Source organism: Phoca vitulina, unplaced genomic scaffold, assembly GCF_004348235.1.
Source record: "Phoca vitulina isolate PV1807 unplaced genomic scaffold, GSC_HSeal_1.0 scaffold19, whole genome shotgun sequence".
NCBI classification, from domain to species: Eukaryota; Metazoa; Chordata; class Mammalia; order Carnivora; family Phocidae; genus Phoca; species Phoca vitulina.
In genome coordinates, this window is record NW_022589722.1 from 15,541,942 (window position 1) to 15,557,825 (window position 15,884).

Here is a 15,884-nt window from a genome sequence, read left to right on the forward strand (position 1 = left end):
AAAGAAAGAAAGAAAGAAAGAAAGAAAGAAAGAAAGAAAGAAAGAAAGAAAGAAAAAGAAAGAAAGCCCTCCCAGAAAAAGAAAGAAAGCCCTCCCAGTAAAGACTGGCTTTTGCTATTTATCTTGGGGTCCTTTACTTCCCAGTTGCTCCCTTATCTTTTGCTCACTAGTCATTGACACACCACAATGCTTTTTAATACCATCTCTTTAGTATTTCTGTTATTTCTCTCATTCCAACTCTGTACCAATAATAATATTTTGACATTGTTTTTTCCTGTTCCGTACTTTCTAGCCAGTCTGCCAGCCAGTGGTTGAGAGGTGACAATCACATTGCATGGGACTCCAGCTCAGCAAGAATTAAAAATGGAAGCAGAAAAACTATCTCTGGAATTGTTCAATTGGGAAATTGAAGTCTATCCTATCCTCAACCAGCCAAAGCCCAGACTTTAATCCATTATGTTGTTGTGTAACTGGAGGTAGACAAAGATCACTGGAAGATAAGGAATTCCCTTAGAGGGCTGGACATCCTTTCAATATAATTAACAGAAAGTTTTCTTGGTTTCTAGTATCCTTTTGGTTACTACTAATAAACCCCTTCTTGTGAAAATGATAAGTAGGCTGAGGTGGTTACTTTTACTTCTGGCAACCATAACTGTGGTCATTCCACAGTCTGCGAGGAAGCTTTAAATGTCTTTTGAATAAATATCCTCAGGACAAATGCCAACTGAGCTGGTTCAGTTCAAAGCCTGCACAATAGCTTGACTCAATTACATGCATTCATTAGCCAAATCAATATACTACACCCACTTACATCAATGGACAGATCATCCAAACAGAAAATTTATAAGCAATCATCAGCCTTAAATGACACATTAGGCCAGATGGACTTAATAGATATATAGAACATTCCATCCAAAAGCAGCAGAATATCCATGCTTCTCAAGTGTACATGGATAGATCACATCAGGCCATAAAACAAATCTCAATAAGTTCAAGAAGACTGAAATCTTATCAAGCATCTCCACTCACAATAGCATGAAAGTAGAATCAATTACAAAGATTGCTGGAAAAACTACAAAAATGTAGAGATTAACAACATGCTACTGAACGAGTGGACCATTAAAGAAATCAAAGAAATAAAAAAATACCCAGAGACAAAAGAAAACAGACATATGACACACCAAAATCTATGGGATGCAGCAAAAGCAATTCTAAGAGGAAAGATCATAGTAATACAGGCCTACCACAAGAAAAAAACAAACAAAAATGTCAAATAAACCACCTAACTTTACACCTAAAAGAGGTAAAAAAGAAGAAAAAATGAAACTCAAAGTCAGTAGAAGGAAGGAAATACTAAAGATCAGAGTGGAACTAACAGAATAAAACAACAATAGAAAAGATCAATGAAATTAAGAGCTGGTTCTCTGAAAAGATAAACAATTGACAAGACTTTAGCTAGACGAACAAACAATAAGAGACTGGCCTCTAATAAAATCAGAAAGGAAAGACAAGAAGTTACAACTGACATCACAAAAATACAAATGATCATAAAAGACTACTATGAAAAATTACCAAAAAATTGGACAACCTAGAAGAAACGAATAAATTTCCAGAAATATACAATCTTCCAAGACTGAAGAAATAGAAAATCTAAATAAACCAATCACTAGTAAGACAACTGAATCAGTAATCAAAACTTCCCAACAAACAAAAGTCCAGGACTAGACTGCTTTACTCATGGTGAATTCTACCAAACATCCAAAGATTTAATACCTATCCTTCTCAAACTCTTTCAAAAAAAACTGAAGAGGAGGGAATGCTTCCAAACTTATTTTATGAGGCCGGTATTACCCTAATACCAAAACCAGACAAAGACACCACACAAACGCAGACATACATACATTATAGGCTAACATGCCCTGATGAACACAGATGCAAAAATCTTCAACAAAATATTAGCAAACTGAATTCAATAATACATTAAAAGGAACATATATCATGATCAAGTGGGGTTTATTCCAGGGATGCAAGAATGGTTCAACATCCACAAATAAATCAGTGTGATAGGCCACATTAACAAAATGAAAGACAAAAATCATACGATCATCTCAATAAATGCATAAAAAGCATGTGACAAAATTCAACAACCACTTATGATAAAAACTATGAACAAAGTAGGTACAGAGGGAATAAATGTCAATATAATAAAGGCCATATATAACAAACCCACAGCTAACATCAGTTAATACTGAAAAACTGAAAGCTCTTCCTCTAAAATTAGGAATAAGACAAGGATACCCACTATCCCCACTTTTATTCAAGATAGTATTGGAAGTCTTAGCCACAACAATTAGGCCAGAAAAAGAAATAAAAGGCATCAAACCGGAAAGAAAGTAAAACTGTCACTATTTGCAGATGACATGATACTATACATAGAAAACTCAAACAACAGCACCAAAAAACTGTTAGAACTAATAAATGAATTCAGTAAAGTAGCAGGATACAAAATCAACATATGACAATTTGTGGTGTTTCTATAATCTAATAACAAATTATCAGAAAGAAATTAGGAAAACAATCCCATTCACAATTTTATCAAAAAGAATAAAATACCTAGAAATAACTTTAAGGAGGTTAAACTTTTAAGGAGGTGAAAGGCCTGTATACTGAAAACTGTAAGATACTGATGAAAGAAATTGAAGAAGACACAAATAAATGGAAAGATATCCCACACTCATGGATTGGAAGAATTAATATTGTTAAAATGTCCATAATACCCAAAGCATTCTACAGATTCAATCCAATCCCTATCAAAATTCCAATGGCCTTTTAGAACAAATAATTCTAAAATTTGTATGGAACCAAACCCTAATAGCCAAAGCAATCTTGAGAAAGAACAAAGCTGAAGTTATCATGCTCCAATTTCAAACCAAGTACAAAGCTATAAAACAGTATGTTATTGGCATAGAAACACACACAGATCAATGGGACAGAACTGACAGCCCAGAATTAAACCCACACATAATATGGACAATCAATTTATGAGAAAGGAGTCAAGAATATACAAAGGAGAAAAGACAGTCTCTTCAATAAATATGTTGAAAAAACTGCACAACCACATGCAAAAGAATGAAACTAGACCACTAGGTTATACCACACACAAAAAGTTAACTCAAAGTGGCTTAAAGACTTGAATGTAAGACCTAAAACCATAAAATTCTTAGAAGGAAACATGCAATAAGCTGCTTGACATTGGTCTTAGTGATATTTTTGTAGATCTGACTCCAAAAACAAGGGAAACAAAAGTAAAAATAAACAAATGGGATTACATCAAACTAAAAATCTCCTGTACAGCAAAAGAAACCATCATCAAAATGAAAAGGCAACAAACTGAATGGGAGCAGATTTTTGCAAATCATATATCTGACAAGGGATTAATATCTAAAATTTCATAAAACTCAACAACAAAAAAAACAACCTGATTAAAAAATGGGCAAAGGATCTGAATAGACATTTTCCCAAAGAAGATATACAGATGACCAACAGGCACATGAAAATATCTTCAACATCACTAATTATTAGAGAAATGCAAATCAAAACCACAATGAGATATCACCTCCTACTGGAGAGAATGGGTATTATTGAAAAGACAAGAAATAACAAGTGTTGGCTAGGATGTGGAGAAAAGGTAACCCTCATATACTGTTGGTGGGAATGCAACTTGGTATATAGCCACTGTGGAAAACAGTATGAAGATACTTCAAAAAATTAAGAATAGAACTACATAATCCAGCTATTTGACTTTTTATTTATTTATTTATTTATTTATTTTTAAGATTTTATTTATTTGATAGAGAGCACGAGCAGGGAGGAGGGGGAGAGGGAGAAGCAGGCTCCCTGTTGTGCAGGGAGCCCCATGTGGGGCTCCATCCCAGGACCCTGGGATCATGACCGGAGCTGAAGGCAGATGCTTAACTGACTGAGCCATTCAGCTGCCCCTGACTTCTGGGCATTTATCCAAAGAATACAAAAATGCTGATTTGCACCCCTATGTTCATGCAGTATTATTTACAATAATCAAGAAATGGAAACACCCTAAATGTCCATCGTTGGATGGACGGTTAAAGAGGTTGTGGTATATATACAATGACTATTACTCAGCCATAAGAAAGAATGAAATCTTGCCATTTACAACAACAAAGATGGACCTTAAAGGTATTATGCTAAGTGAAATAAGTCAGATGGCGGAAGACAAATATCAAATGATTTTACTTACATGTGGAATCTAAAAAAAAGCAAACAAATGAATTAACAAAATAATACAAATATAAGCTCACAGATACAGAGAACAGATTGGTGGTTACCAGAGAGGAAATGAGGTGGGGGTGGGCAAAATGAGTGAATGGAGTGAAGTATGATGATGGATGATGGTAACGACTTTTAGTGGTGATCACTTTGTAGTGTATACAGATTTCAAATTACAAGGCTGTATACCTGCAACATATAGTTATATACTAATTTTACCTCAAAAAAAATGCTACAAACTGTACCCCCACACACTAGTATTAAAGAGTGTGACCAGCTGAATTTCAACTTCAGAAGTCTATTCTTCGATGGACTCTGATAAACAAACTGAGGGTTCTAGAGGGGAGGGGGTGGGAGGATGGGTTAGCCTGGTGATGGGTATTAAAGAGGCCACGTATTGCATGGAGCACTGGGTGTTATGCACAAACAATGAATCATGGAACACTACATCAAAAACTAATGATGTAATGTATGGTGATTAACATAACAGTAAAAAATTTTAAAAAAAGAAGTCTATTCTTTAATGCAAAGTTTAAAATACAGACTTTTCAGTTTGAGAAAACAGTATAATTCAAAAGAATAACTACACTGTGTTTGTTAAATATGTCCTTGTTGAAAATACAATGGTATACAGGCAACTAGAGGATTATAAATAAATTGTGATCCAAAATCCTGGTAAATCCAATTGTTTAGAACTTGCTACATATTCCCTCATTAAATCATTCATAAATCAAAACTAAATTTATTGGACTTTTACTGCTTGTCCAGAGCTGTGCATAAATGCTTATATCATTCTCTTGAGAAGGGTGAACTTTTCTATTTACTATTTTACTGATGAGTAAATTTATGCACAGAGCAATTAAATAATTAGTCCAGGTTCATACTGCTGGAAAGTGGCTGGGCAGCATCTGAATAAGCAGACCATTTCTAAAGTCTGCCTTAGCCGGTGCCTTAACCGTCATGAATTTCATCTCTTGCTGGGCAGGTCCAGAGGGTACTCTATATATCCTAGGATAGTAAAAGTAGTAATTACTATGTAATAATGGTAACTATAGTTCTGGGACATAAAAGCATATAAAGAGAAAAAAAAAACAGGATTAAGGGAGAAACTATATATATATTTTTTCCTGGTAAGAAAATTAGGCATTGATTAAAAGAATTTACCTGTTCTATAGTTCTGAATACAAAACTAGAACAGATTAATCTTAAAGATTTCCATTTTGTTTCCCCTTAAACTCTTTAGAGTATGATGATGACAAAGGTACTCTTTCACATGTCTTTATTTCATTGGCATTGGAAACTAATTTTTACAAGCTAAACAGGAATAACTCTTGGTTATTTAAGCACTACTGTTATTTTCAAAAACATGGGACTTTTAAAAATAACTAAATAATAATTTAGTAGCAAACAAACTTTATTTGGTAATTATCAGGCCTTTTCTTCAGTTTCATAGACTTTCTAAAATTCAATGATAGTCATTTTTCTAGGAAAATAGCCAGGTTTTCTTCTTCCTCATCATGTAAACTGTTTTAATTTAAAATTATGTCTCTTAGCTTCCAAATTTTTATACACACAAGTGAATCAAACAATATTGTATTTGTGATCAGTCTTTATTTTTATATTAACTTTAGTTTTGCTCTTTGCCCGGTGCAGACAGATCTAGACTATTTCCTCTAACAGTTGCATGAGTCTGTCTTATCACCTAAGGCTAATTTAAAAAGAGTGTATGTTTATACTTTAAAGGAAAAACAAAACAATGTTTACTGAAAGTTCTTGGCTAAAATTCTAAATAAAAGTATACTCTTCCCTCAGATGGCACATTTTCTTCTCATTCATCATCTCAGACTTTTCTCCCAAAGTGAGGCTCCTTAGTTTTCTGTAAACATGATTCCCAAAATGCCAGAATTCCTCTTTAACAAGGCGGTTGACTTCACTTATCGTATCTAGCTAAATGCTGAAACTGGTTTTCTAGTAGTAGTGGTGATAGGTTATAGTGAGTCACCCCCACTCCAACCCTTGTGACCGATGGCATGTACTTATGAGGTAATGGATCAGAATTCAGGCTCCAGGCTGTGGTTGAGGAGCAGCTTTTCTGTAAGACAATGTTAACTGTTACTGGAATTCTACCCCAAAACTTGGCACCACCTTGCAACTGAATGTTTCTCAACATTTACAGACAATGACGGGCTCTCAAACTTGCTAAATGAGATACATCGGGGAAGTATTGGGGGTGCTGGGGGTTCTCCCCTTGGTAGTCATCCATGGACTTCCCCCATGGTGATACCTAAATGGAGTCTTGATGAATATGAAATTAGTCAGGCCAATAATAGGGGGAACGGGAGTTCCAAGGAGAGAAAAAAATTCAAAGACACCAAAAGGGAATAGGAGAATGATACATTCAGAGAAATGCAAGTAGTCTGCTACAGCTGCGGGAGACAGGAATGTATGGAAGAGTGCAAGAAATGAAGAAGAGAGTCTGGGTCTTGATGATAAAAACATCTATATGCAATTCTAAGATGTTAGAATATGTGTCGAAGGCAGTAGAGAGTCACAGAAAGTTTTGAAACAAGAATGAAGTATGAACAGATCCACTAAGGCTTTAGTGACAGACTGAAAGAGAATAATGAAACCAATTGGGAGCTATTATAATAATTCAGTTTAGAAATGATGAGGGCTTGAACTAAACAGCAATGGGCATGGAGTCCTGTGGTCAGCTGTGAGAAATATTAAAAATGAAAAAATCATAGACTGACAGGGACAGGGAAGAAGACAGAATCAAGGATGACTTTCAAGTTTCTGGTGTGGGTAGCTGATTGAGGTAGAAGATTATGAAGTAGGTTTAGGCTGGGCAGAGGATGAAATGAAGCCAGTAGGGGGTAAAGAGATTGGATATCCAACATATGCTGATGCTTACTGGACTGTTAGTTTTCCATTACATTTTCTCTAGAGGGAAAAATCATAATTTTAAAGGTCATTTTAGCCCTCTGTTATTATAGAAGGTCTCCTGTGTATTTCCAGAAGCAAAAAAGAGGTCATGGTCAATGTTAAATATATTTATAATATATATTCCAATGAATACCAAAATGGATTGGACCCATATGTTCAATTCACATTAAAATATATGTCACAATGCATCTACTTTTAAAGTGTGTGTCAGAAACAATTTCCAGAACAAATGCCAAATATCCTGGAGATGCTTGAGTTCAAATTACCAATATATGCCATTGTACTTAAACTGTTTGCTACTTGGATATATACTAAATGTAGATACATGTTTGAAATCTGTTCTTACAGACTTTTAAAAAATTCTTAAATACTGTTTTTAAAAGATAAAGTATGAGAAAAAGACTGTTTTATGGTGTTTCACCTTCAAAATGCACACATTTTCTTGAAAGGCTGAGAGCCAAGAAAAATTTCAAAGTATATTGCTAGTGTAGTACGAATGTCTGGATAACATAACTAAATACATTAGGGTGAACTAAAACCCCAAACTGGACTCTTTATAAGTACCTAGATACTTGAAAAACAGACTAGCTCTGAATAATCCATTAAGATATATTTTATCCAGAATGAGCTATGTAGCCTGGTTTGCTTGGATGGAATAAATTATTGTCAAATTTCTGAGCCACGATTTCTCAGCATTTCTCAATGTTTTTTTAATAAAATTCACACAAACAGATATCTAGTTTCATAATAATTATTAATGTGGACTTAGAGTGGCTTTACCCTATTTATTTCTCAAGCTGGTTCAACTTAGATCATGGTAGAGTAAATTTCCTATATACTAAGGTCTTAAAAATCGAAAGATAGGAAGAAAGAAAGAAAGAAAGGAAGGAAGAAAGAAAGAAAGAAAGCGGGAGGGAAGAAAAGAATAGAATAAAAAAGAAAAGAAAAAGATGGCATGAAAGAAAAAAAAACTTCTTGTGACACTACTGCTGTGCAGCAAAACTGTCATCAAATTCCATCTCTTCTGGATGTATAGATTCATCAATGATCTATTCAAACTGCTTCTACAATGTGCAGTGTCTGGTTTTTAGTAGCGTAGGATAGATATTTCATTTTTGTAACATTAGCCGAGACACTATTTATGAAGGTGGTTTCCTCAACCATCAAACACTGTATAGTGGGAAAAAAAATAGAGCTTAGAATATTTTTATTATAACTGATAAATTTAACATCTTGGCATAATATTGTATTAGAAGAATTACTTACTCAAGAAGATCTGGGTCTAGTCCTTCCGATATCATTTTGTTTCTTATTGCCATCACTGGAACACCCTAAGCAAAGGACATAACATAATCAATTATTAAAAATGCCTCCTTCATAAAAACAGATAAATAGAACAATGAAGGAGAACTGAGAGCCGAGATATAAACTCAAATATAGATGGCCAACTAATATTTGACAAGGGAGTCAAGAATGTAGAAAAGAAAGTCTCTTCAATTAATGGTGCTGGGAAATTGGATAGTCACATGTAAAAGAATGAAACCTGATCCCTATCTTACACCACTTACAAAAATTAACTCAAAATGGATTAAAGACTTAAATGTAAAACCTGAAACCATGAAACTCCTAGAAGAAAACATAGGAAAAAAGCTCCTTGATATGGGAGTTGATAATGATTTTATGGAAGTCACACCTAAAGCACGAGTAACAAAATACAAAATAAGTGAGATTATATCAAACTAAAAAGCTTCTGTACAGCAAAAGAAACCATCAACAAAGTGAAAATAATACAGAATGGGAAAAATATTTACAAACCATATATCTGGTAAGAGGTTAGTATCCAAAATATATAAAGAACTCATACAAATCAATAGCAAAAAACTTAAATAATGCAATTTAAAAATGGGCAAAGGACCTGAATAGGCATTTTTCCAAAGATATATGAATGACCAACACATACACAAAAAGATGCTGAACATCCCTAGTTAATAGAGAAATGCAAATTACAAACAATAAAATATCATCTCATGCCCGTTAGAATGGCCATCATTAAAAAGATAAGAGGTAACAGATGCTGGCATGGAGGTGAGCAAGGGAACCCTTGTGCACTGTTGGTGGGACTGTAAATTGGTAAAGCCACTATGGAAAACAGTATGAAGATTCCTCAAAAAATTAAAATAGAACTCCCATATGACCTAGCAATTCCAGTGCTGGGAATATATCCAAAGGAAATGAATATACTAACTCAAAAAGATATCTGCAGGTACATTTTTGTAGCAGCATTGTTTATGATAGTCAAAACATGGAAACAACCTAAGTGTCCATCAATGGATGAATGGAAAAAGAAGTTGTGGTATATAGGCACACAACGGAATATTATTCAGCCATAAAACTGAGAAAATCCTACCATTTATGACAACATAGACAGACCTTGAAGGCATTATGCTAAACACATAAAGACAAATATATTATGATCTCATTCTATGTGGAATCTAAAAACAAAACAAAACTACCAAACTTATAGAAAAAAGAGACCAGATTTGTGGTTACCAGAGGCAGGGGTGGGGGGTTGGGAGGAAGGAGGGGGAACTGGAGGAAGGTGGTCAAAAGGAGAAACTTCCAGTTATAAGATAAAGAAGTAGTAGGGATATAATGTATAACATAATGACTACAGCTAACACTGCTGTGTGATATATAGGAAACTTGTTCAGAGAGTAGATCCTAAGAATTCTCATCACGAGGAGAAAATTTTTTCTTTTCTTCTCACTGTACCTATGTGAGATGATGGATGTTAACTAAACCTATTGTGGTAATCATTTCACAATATATGTAAATCAAACCATCATGCTGTATGCCTTAAACTTATACAGTGATGTATTTCAATTATTTCTCAATAAAATAAAAAAAATTAAATGAATAGAAGCTAAAATAAAAAGCCTCCTTTATAGGTCTCCACATACCCCCTAAAACAAGACCTTTTAGATGGCTCATATTTAAAATAGCTCTTATTTTGCTTTTATATTAGTATGTATGTAGCACTTGAATAATCTAATAAGGTACACATTTTAACTGACTTAGTGGAATCAGTGCTATCCAATATCACATATGCCCAAATTAAATCATTTGAGCTTATCCATTACTAATTCTGCTGTAAACAAGTCAGATATCACATTCTCACTTTTCTTATACCTCAAAAAAAAAAAAAAGTTGATAACTCAAACAATTAAAACCTTCGCTGGGATGTACAATAAATACTTAACAAGATGAGTAAATGTCTTTTCAAATAAATATTTCAGAGCTTTCTGAAGTATAGCTATGTTAATGTTCTTTTTATAAGCAAATGGTCCAATTCCATTTGGACACAAAGATCAAATAAAATTCAAGAATTCTCCTGGGACTGTATTATACATCTTGTATAATAAGAAAAGGATAAGAAAAGGATATGTCAGAAATACATATTTACTTGAAAAGGCGACTGATTTACTGAAAGCTCATTTATAAAGCTCTAAGGGAAGAAGATGCAATCCAGTCTGCCAATCCCTACTCTTCACATCATTCCAAAAGATGAGGAAACACTAATATGTGTTAAATTTGAGGACCTTCATTATATCACTTTCAAAAGTGGAATCACTGTGCTTTAAAAGGTTGTACACACAGTTGGGACCCTCTCTGTCATATCTCTTCATCCCATGTGGCAGAAGGGGTAAGCCGAGCCAGAGCCCACGGGAAAAAGCTCCATCACTGCTCCACCGGTGCTGCATACTCTTCCCGTCAGGCGTTCCATGTCACTAGCCAATTGTGTGATACTCAATTTTGAACCCAAGGTATAGAAGAGGCCCCTTAGGAGCACTAATGTTCCAGGTCCAATTTCTCAGAACTCTACCCTGAAGTTTCTGGGCACCAGCCCAACTAAGGTTCTCCTGCTTTCTTTTGCAGTTGTCCCATGTGTTTTCTGGTCTCAAGGATCTTAGGAGCAAATTTACTGGGTTATCACAATCCCACACCTTCAATATTTAACATCACCATAGCAGCACAGTGCTTTATGCTGAGAAAAGACATAAACAGCCCCTGCCTTCAGGGAGTAGTCTAATAGATGTGTTAGATAAACACAGTGCAATCATGCAATTGATAACAGAGGCCTGCATAATGGTAATGTTAGACCCAAGGAAAGGCAGACTGAGTTGAAGATCCGCAAATGACTTGCTGATGTGAGTCTTAAAGATGACACAGAAGTTTTAGTTAAAAAGAAAAACACAAAGACTTAGAAACATACACAAATCTTTAAATAATCTTTTTTACACAAGTTGTCTCAAACATATTTTTAAGAACAAAGAGATACTTGTCTAGATAATCTCCTTCATCAAAATGTTTATTTTATTTTATATTTCACCCAATAAAATCATTTAAATCTCGGCAAGCATACATAAAAATGTGAGAATCAAATGGATTATAAATTCAATATGAAGAATCTTCAAAGTTAATGACCATATATCTCTCACAAAAATGTTACAGATCTTGCCAAGTTAAATTCAGATCATTATTAACTATGATCTTCATTTTTAAAATCAGAAAATGTATTAAATTTAATTCTTATTTACTTTTTTAAAAAAATGTCCAGAAAAGACAGTTACTGAAGGAGTCATAAGATGCCTTCTATAACCATAATCTCTTATTTTGGTTTTGGAGGAGAAAAGTCCAAGTTCTCTACAGCTTGCTAGGTTAAAGGAGGTTGGGAAAACAAGGCTGTCTTTCAAATTTATAGTTTACCAGGAAGACTCTCTCCTGGGAGGCAGCAAAGGCAAGACTGTCATTTACAGGCCCTTTTATACATTCATCTTCATAACTGTTATGTCATAAATTTATAAAATGCAATCTATTAAGACTCAGAAAGTGGGGTCCGTGGGTGGCTCACTCAATTAAGTGCACCTGACTCTTGATTTCGGCTCAGGTCATGATCTCAGGGTTGTGAGATCAAGCCCCACGTTAGGCTCTGCGCTGGGCGTGCAGCCCGCTTAAGATTCTCTCTCTCCTCCCTCTGCTCCCCCGTTCCCCCACCATGGGGTCTCTCTCTCTCTCTCTCTCTCTCAAAAAAAAAAAAAAAAGACTCAGAAAGTTATGGACACTTAAATGCATCCTAAATGTTAGATGAAAATAAATAATACCATTGTATAATTCTCTTCAAAGCCATACTCCTGAAAGTAATAGTTTCATGGTGCAAACTTCAAGAAATTCTAAAAAGTGAAACATGGTAGGTTTGGAAGACAAAAAAGGTGGAAGATAAAATCTTTTGTTAGCTTATGAAGTTTAAGGATAAATGAAAGGAAAAAAAAAAAGGCTGTTACTTGCTTAGGGGCATCCAATATGAACAGACACTTATATTTGGAACCAAAAAGCATGAACTTAAAACTTGTACCACTTTTAAAACATATTTTCTGGATCTAAGACTTGAGAGAAAGATTTTTCTCTTAAGTACAAAATGCACTTAATGATTACTTCATAATAAAATGCATTTAATTTTAATGGTGGAAGAGAAAGTTGACACTTGAAAGATAAGGTTGGGAATTTTACTTGATAATTAAAACTTAACTATTACTTAACTATTTAGTATAACAAGCAAAGTTAGGACTGTAAAAGAGATGTGAAAAAGAGCAGAGTTTTATGTTTTTTTTCTTTAAAAACGCCTCTCAGTTTCTATTAACTATGGTTTGATGGAATAAGGTCTTTCTACAAACTCAACTATGTGATTTATTTATTATACTTTAGCATAATCCACAGGATATCATTGGAAAGGTTATACAAATAAGTTACAAAGCCGAGAAAACAGAAGGGAGAAATGAAGTTGAAAAAAACATTTCCTAAAATACAGCAAAAAAAGTGTGTATGAGGTGGTAGTGAGGGGAGGTAGTGGGTAGGGAGTAATGGGGAAAAGGGAAGTTGGTAGAATTAGATAAGCTCCCTATTTTAATAGGAGTTTCATGGCCTTGGTTACAGTATAATACTCGAAACCTAAATATGTAAGCTCCGTATTTTACCCTTAGTTTCTTGAAGCTGTTTACAGCACAAGAATACAGATATTACCAAAATTTGGTGACTCTTTAGTCATTTCTGTATATGGATATAGATAAAAGAAAATACAAATAACTTATCTTACCCTAGTAGAGACTTTAAATTATCATCACCTTAATACAAATCTCATAAAGTTTGATACAAAAATAATTTGGACTGTGTTCCAAAGGATGCATTCCAAAGGGATTTGCTGCTATGTTTCCAGTGATGTTGCTTAGAAAATTTGTTTTGATATATTCTTCCTTAGGGGTTAAGGAACAGAGTCAGGTTTGTTAAACATCAAAAAGAAGTGTCCAATTTCTGATCTCCAAGAGACAAAGCTACTGGTGGTCTAAGTTGGACATGAGAGACCTCAAAACTGAAGTCTACTGAACTGTGGGATTATTTTTGGCAAGTGATAATGGCAGTTTGTCCAACATAAGTAATGAAGAAGAGAGAAGGCAACCATAAGTTTGATGTTCCAAAAAATCACGTCTGTATTTGCGTCACTGGAGAAAGTGTGTAAAGAAGCCACACTAATGAAATTATGATGGCAACACTAACAGTTACTACTAGTTTCTTATATCACAAAAACTGAAGGATGCCAATATTTACATTTATTATGTTAATGAAAGACAAGCTACTGAATTCTTTTATAAACCATGTTGAAGTTTTCCTAAAGTTTTAGATTAGAAGGGGAGGAAACCCTTACTCAATCTAATGGAGATAAATTACTTTTCTTTTTTAAAGTAACAAAAAATGCTCCTTAAACTTTAGTTTCTCCTCTCAGTTTATGAGCTTGAATCACAACAATTCAGTTATGAAAGATGCAAAATATTAAGTTTTTTTTCCTTACATAGGTCAACAATTAAAAAAAAACATCTGTTGAGTTGACAGGTGAATAGTACTTTTTTTACTTGCAGGGAGAGGGAATGAGTACAAGTTGAATAGATGCCATGGGTTGGAAAAAAGGCAACCAGTCCTCTAATCAGGTTGTTTACTTAAGTTTTAACTTAGTGAAATGGACTCAACCATTTCTTTGCTTTCTGATTTTCAACAGTGCTATCTTAAAAATATCTATACTTCCTTTTATGAAATATATTAAGTAGAGTGCTAGAATTAGAATAAAATCTTCAGGTGAAATATTCTATATAATAGATACTAAATGTTTACAGAACAAATCCTACCACAAAAGCAAGTACATGCTCAACAATCTCCTTCTGGAAGTTTTCTGTGAAGGGATACAAAATTAATTTAAATAAATCTCTTAATCACTGTAAAATGGATATGGCTATCTAAAAAAAGGGAAGTTTTATTCCTAATGACTTGTATAGATTTAGAAAATGCTAGACTCTGATATTAACTCCAATACTGTTGCCACGAAGGGTCACTGATTTGAACCTAAATATGCGGGGAAAAAAAGAGGTTCACATATCTTGATTAGTGCTATGTGGTTTATATGGAGCAAACAGTAAATTCTTCCTTTTTCAATGATTATCTCAAGAGTTAAGTTTTACAGTGAGAACGTATTTCTCATTGAGTGCCCATAAGATACTTTTGAAGATGAAGGAACAAATCACTGTAAAATGGACAAAATGACGCTGGTCATGACTAGGACCCCAGGAAACTGGTAAAGTACATTCATAAAAATAAATACATTAGCCAATACCCCATGTGCCTTTTAGGAATGGGAACTAAAGTTAACTTAAATATCTACCAGGAAAAACCTTTAAAGAAATTATTTCAAAAGGTAAAGGATCTATTGTTATGAGTCAGTTCAAAATAGAGCCACATCAATTTCCCCATGTGATTGATTTTTCCCCTGGGTATTCTTGTAACATGATAAATATTAGGTGTAATGATCATGGTGCACTGAGTGTTTTCTTTGTATTTTGTAGCTACTCAAGTATTCATTGATTTAAGAGTAATTTGGTGCTGTGGAAGACTCATTTTCTTCCCTTCATTATAATGTAAAAATAATATCTAAAATTTAAAGACTTGCTTTGATAGGCTAATTAATCCTAGACTGACATTATGAATACTTCAGCTAAATTACAGCTTTGCTATACATTTCATTCAAATGATATTTGTTCTTTGAAATATGTATTCATTAAAATTTCCTAAATTTAACTATGTTTCTACTTTCCAGGAATAAAACCTTAAAAAAATTTCTATTACAAATTATTTTGGAATTCACTACCAAAATTAAAAGTGTAATAAGTTCAGATGGCCTTCTGTTCAGTTTTTGAAAATGTATTATTTTATGTACCTATTCAAGGAGAATTAAAGAAATATCTTCAAAAAGGTAATAAAAGCTATAAGGAATAGAATTCTTAGTAATTAATTATAAAGATGATTCTACTGATTGAAACCACAAAGTCACTTTTGAACTAATTTTCTAATAGTGGTAATGTGTTTGAACTGGTGTGTCATGAGTCTCATTCAATGCCCTTAGTGATCCATAGGTACCCATCGAAAGAGAGATGATCAGTATTAGCCATTCCACGTGGCTATAGAACCACAATGAAGGGCCCTGAATCTGATACCAGTGTGTCATCAGGACATGATCTAACCAACTAACTGAATAA

At 34.0% G+C, this 15,884-nt stretch overlaps 1 protein-coding gene across 4 annotated transcripts in view; it reads right to left on the reverse strand.

Moving 5' to 3' along the window:
• WASHC3 (WASH complex subunit 3) overlaps positions 1–15,884 on the reverse strand; it is a 55,559-nt gene that overhangs the window by 11,744 nt on the left and 27,931 nt on the right. For all 4 annotated transcript variants that reach the window (XM_032416566.1, XM_032416565.1, XM_032416568.1 and 1 more), the window contains one exon: positions 8,518–8,582. In XM_032416566.1, the coding sequence (XP_032272457.1) occupies positions 8,518–8,582 (65 nt within the window). The remainder of the gene's footprint in view (positions 1–8,517; positions 8,583–15,884) is intronic.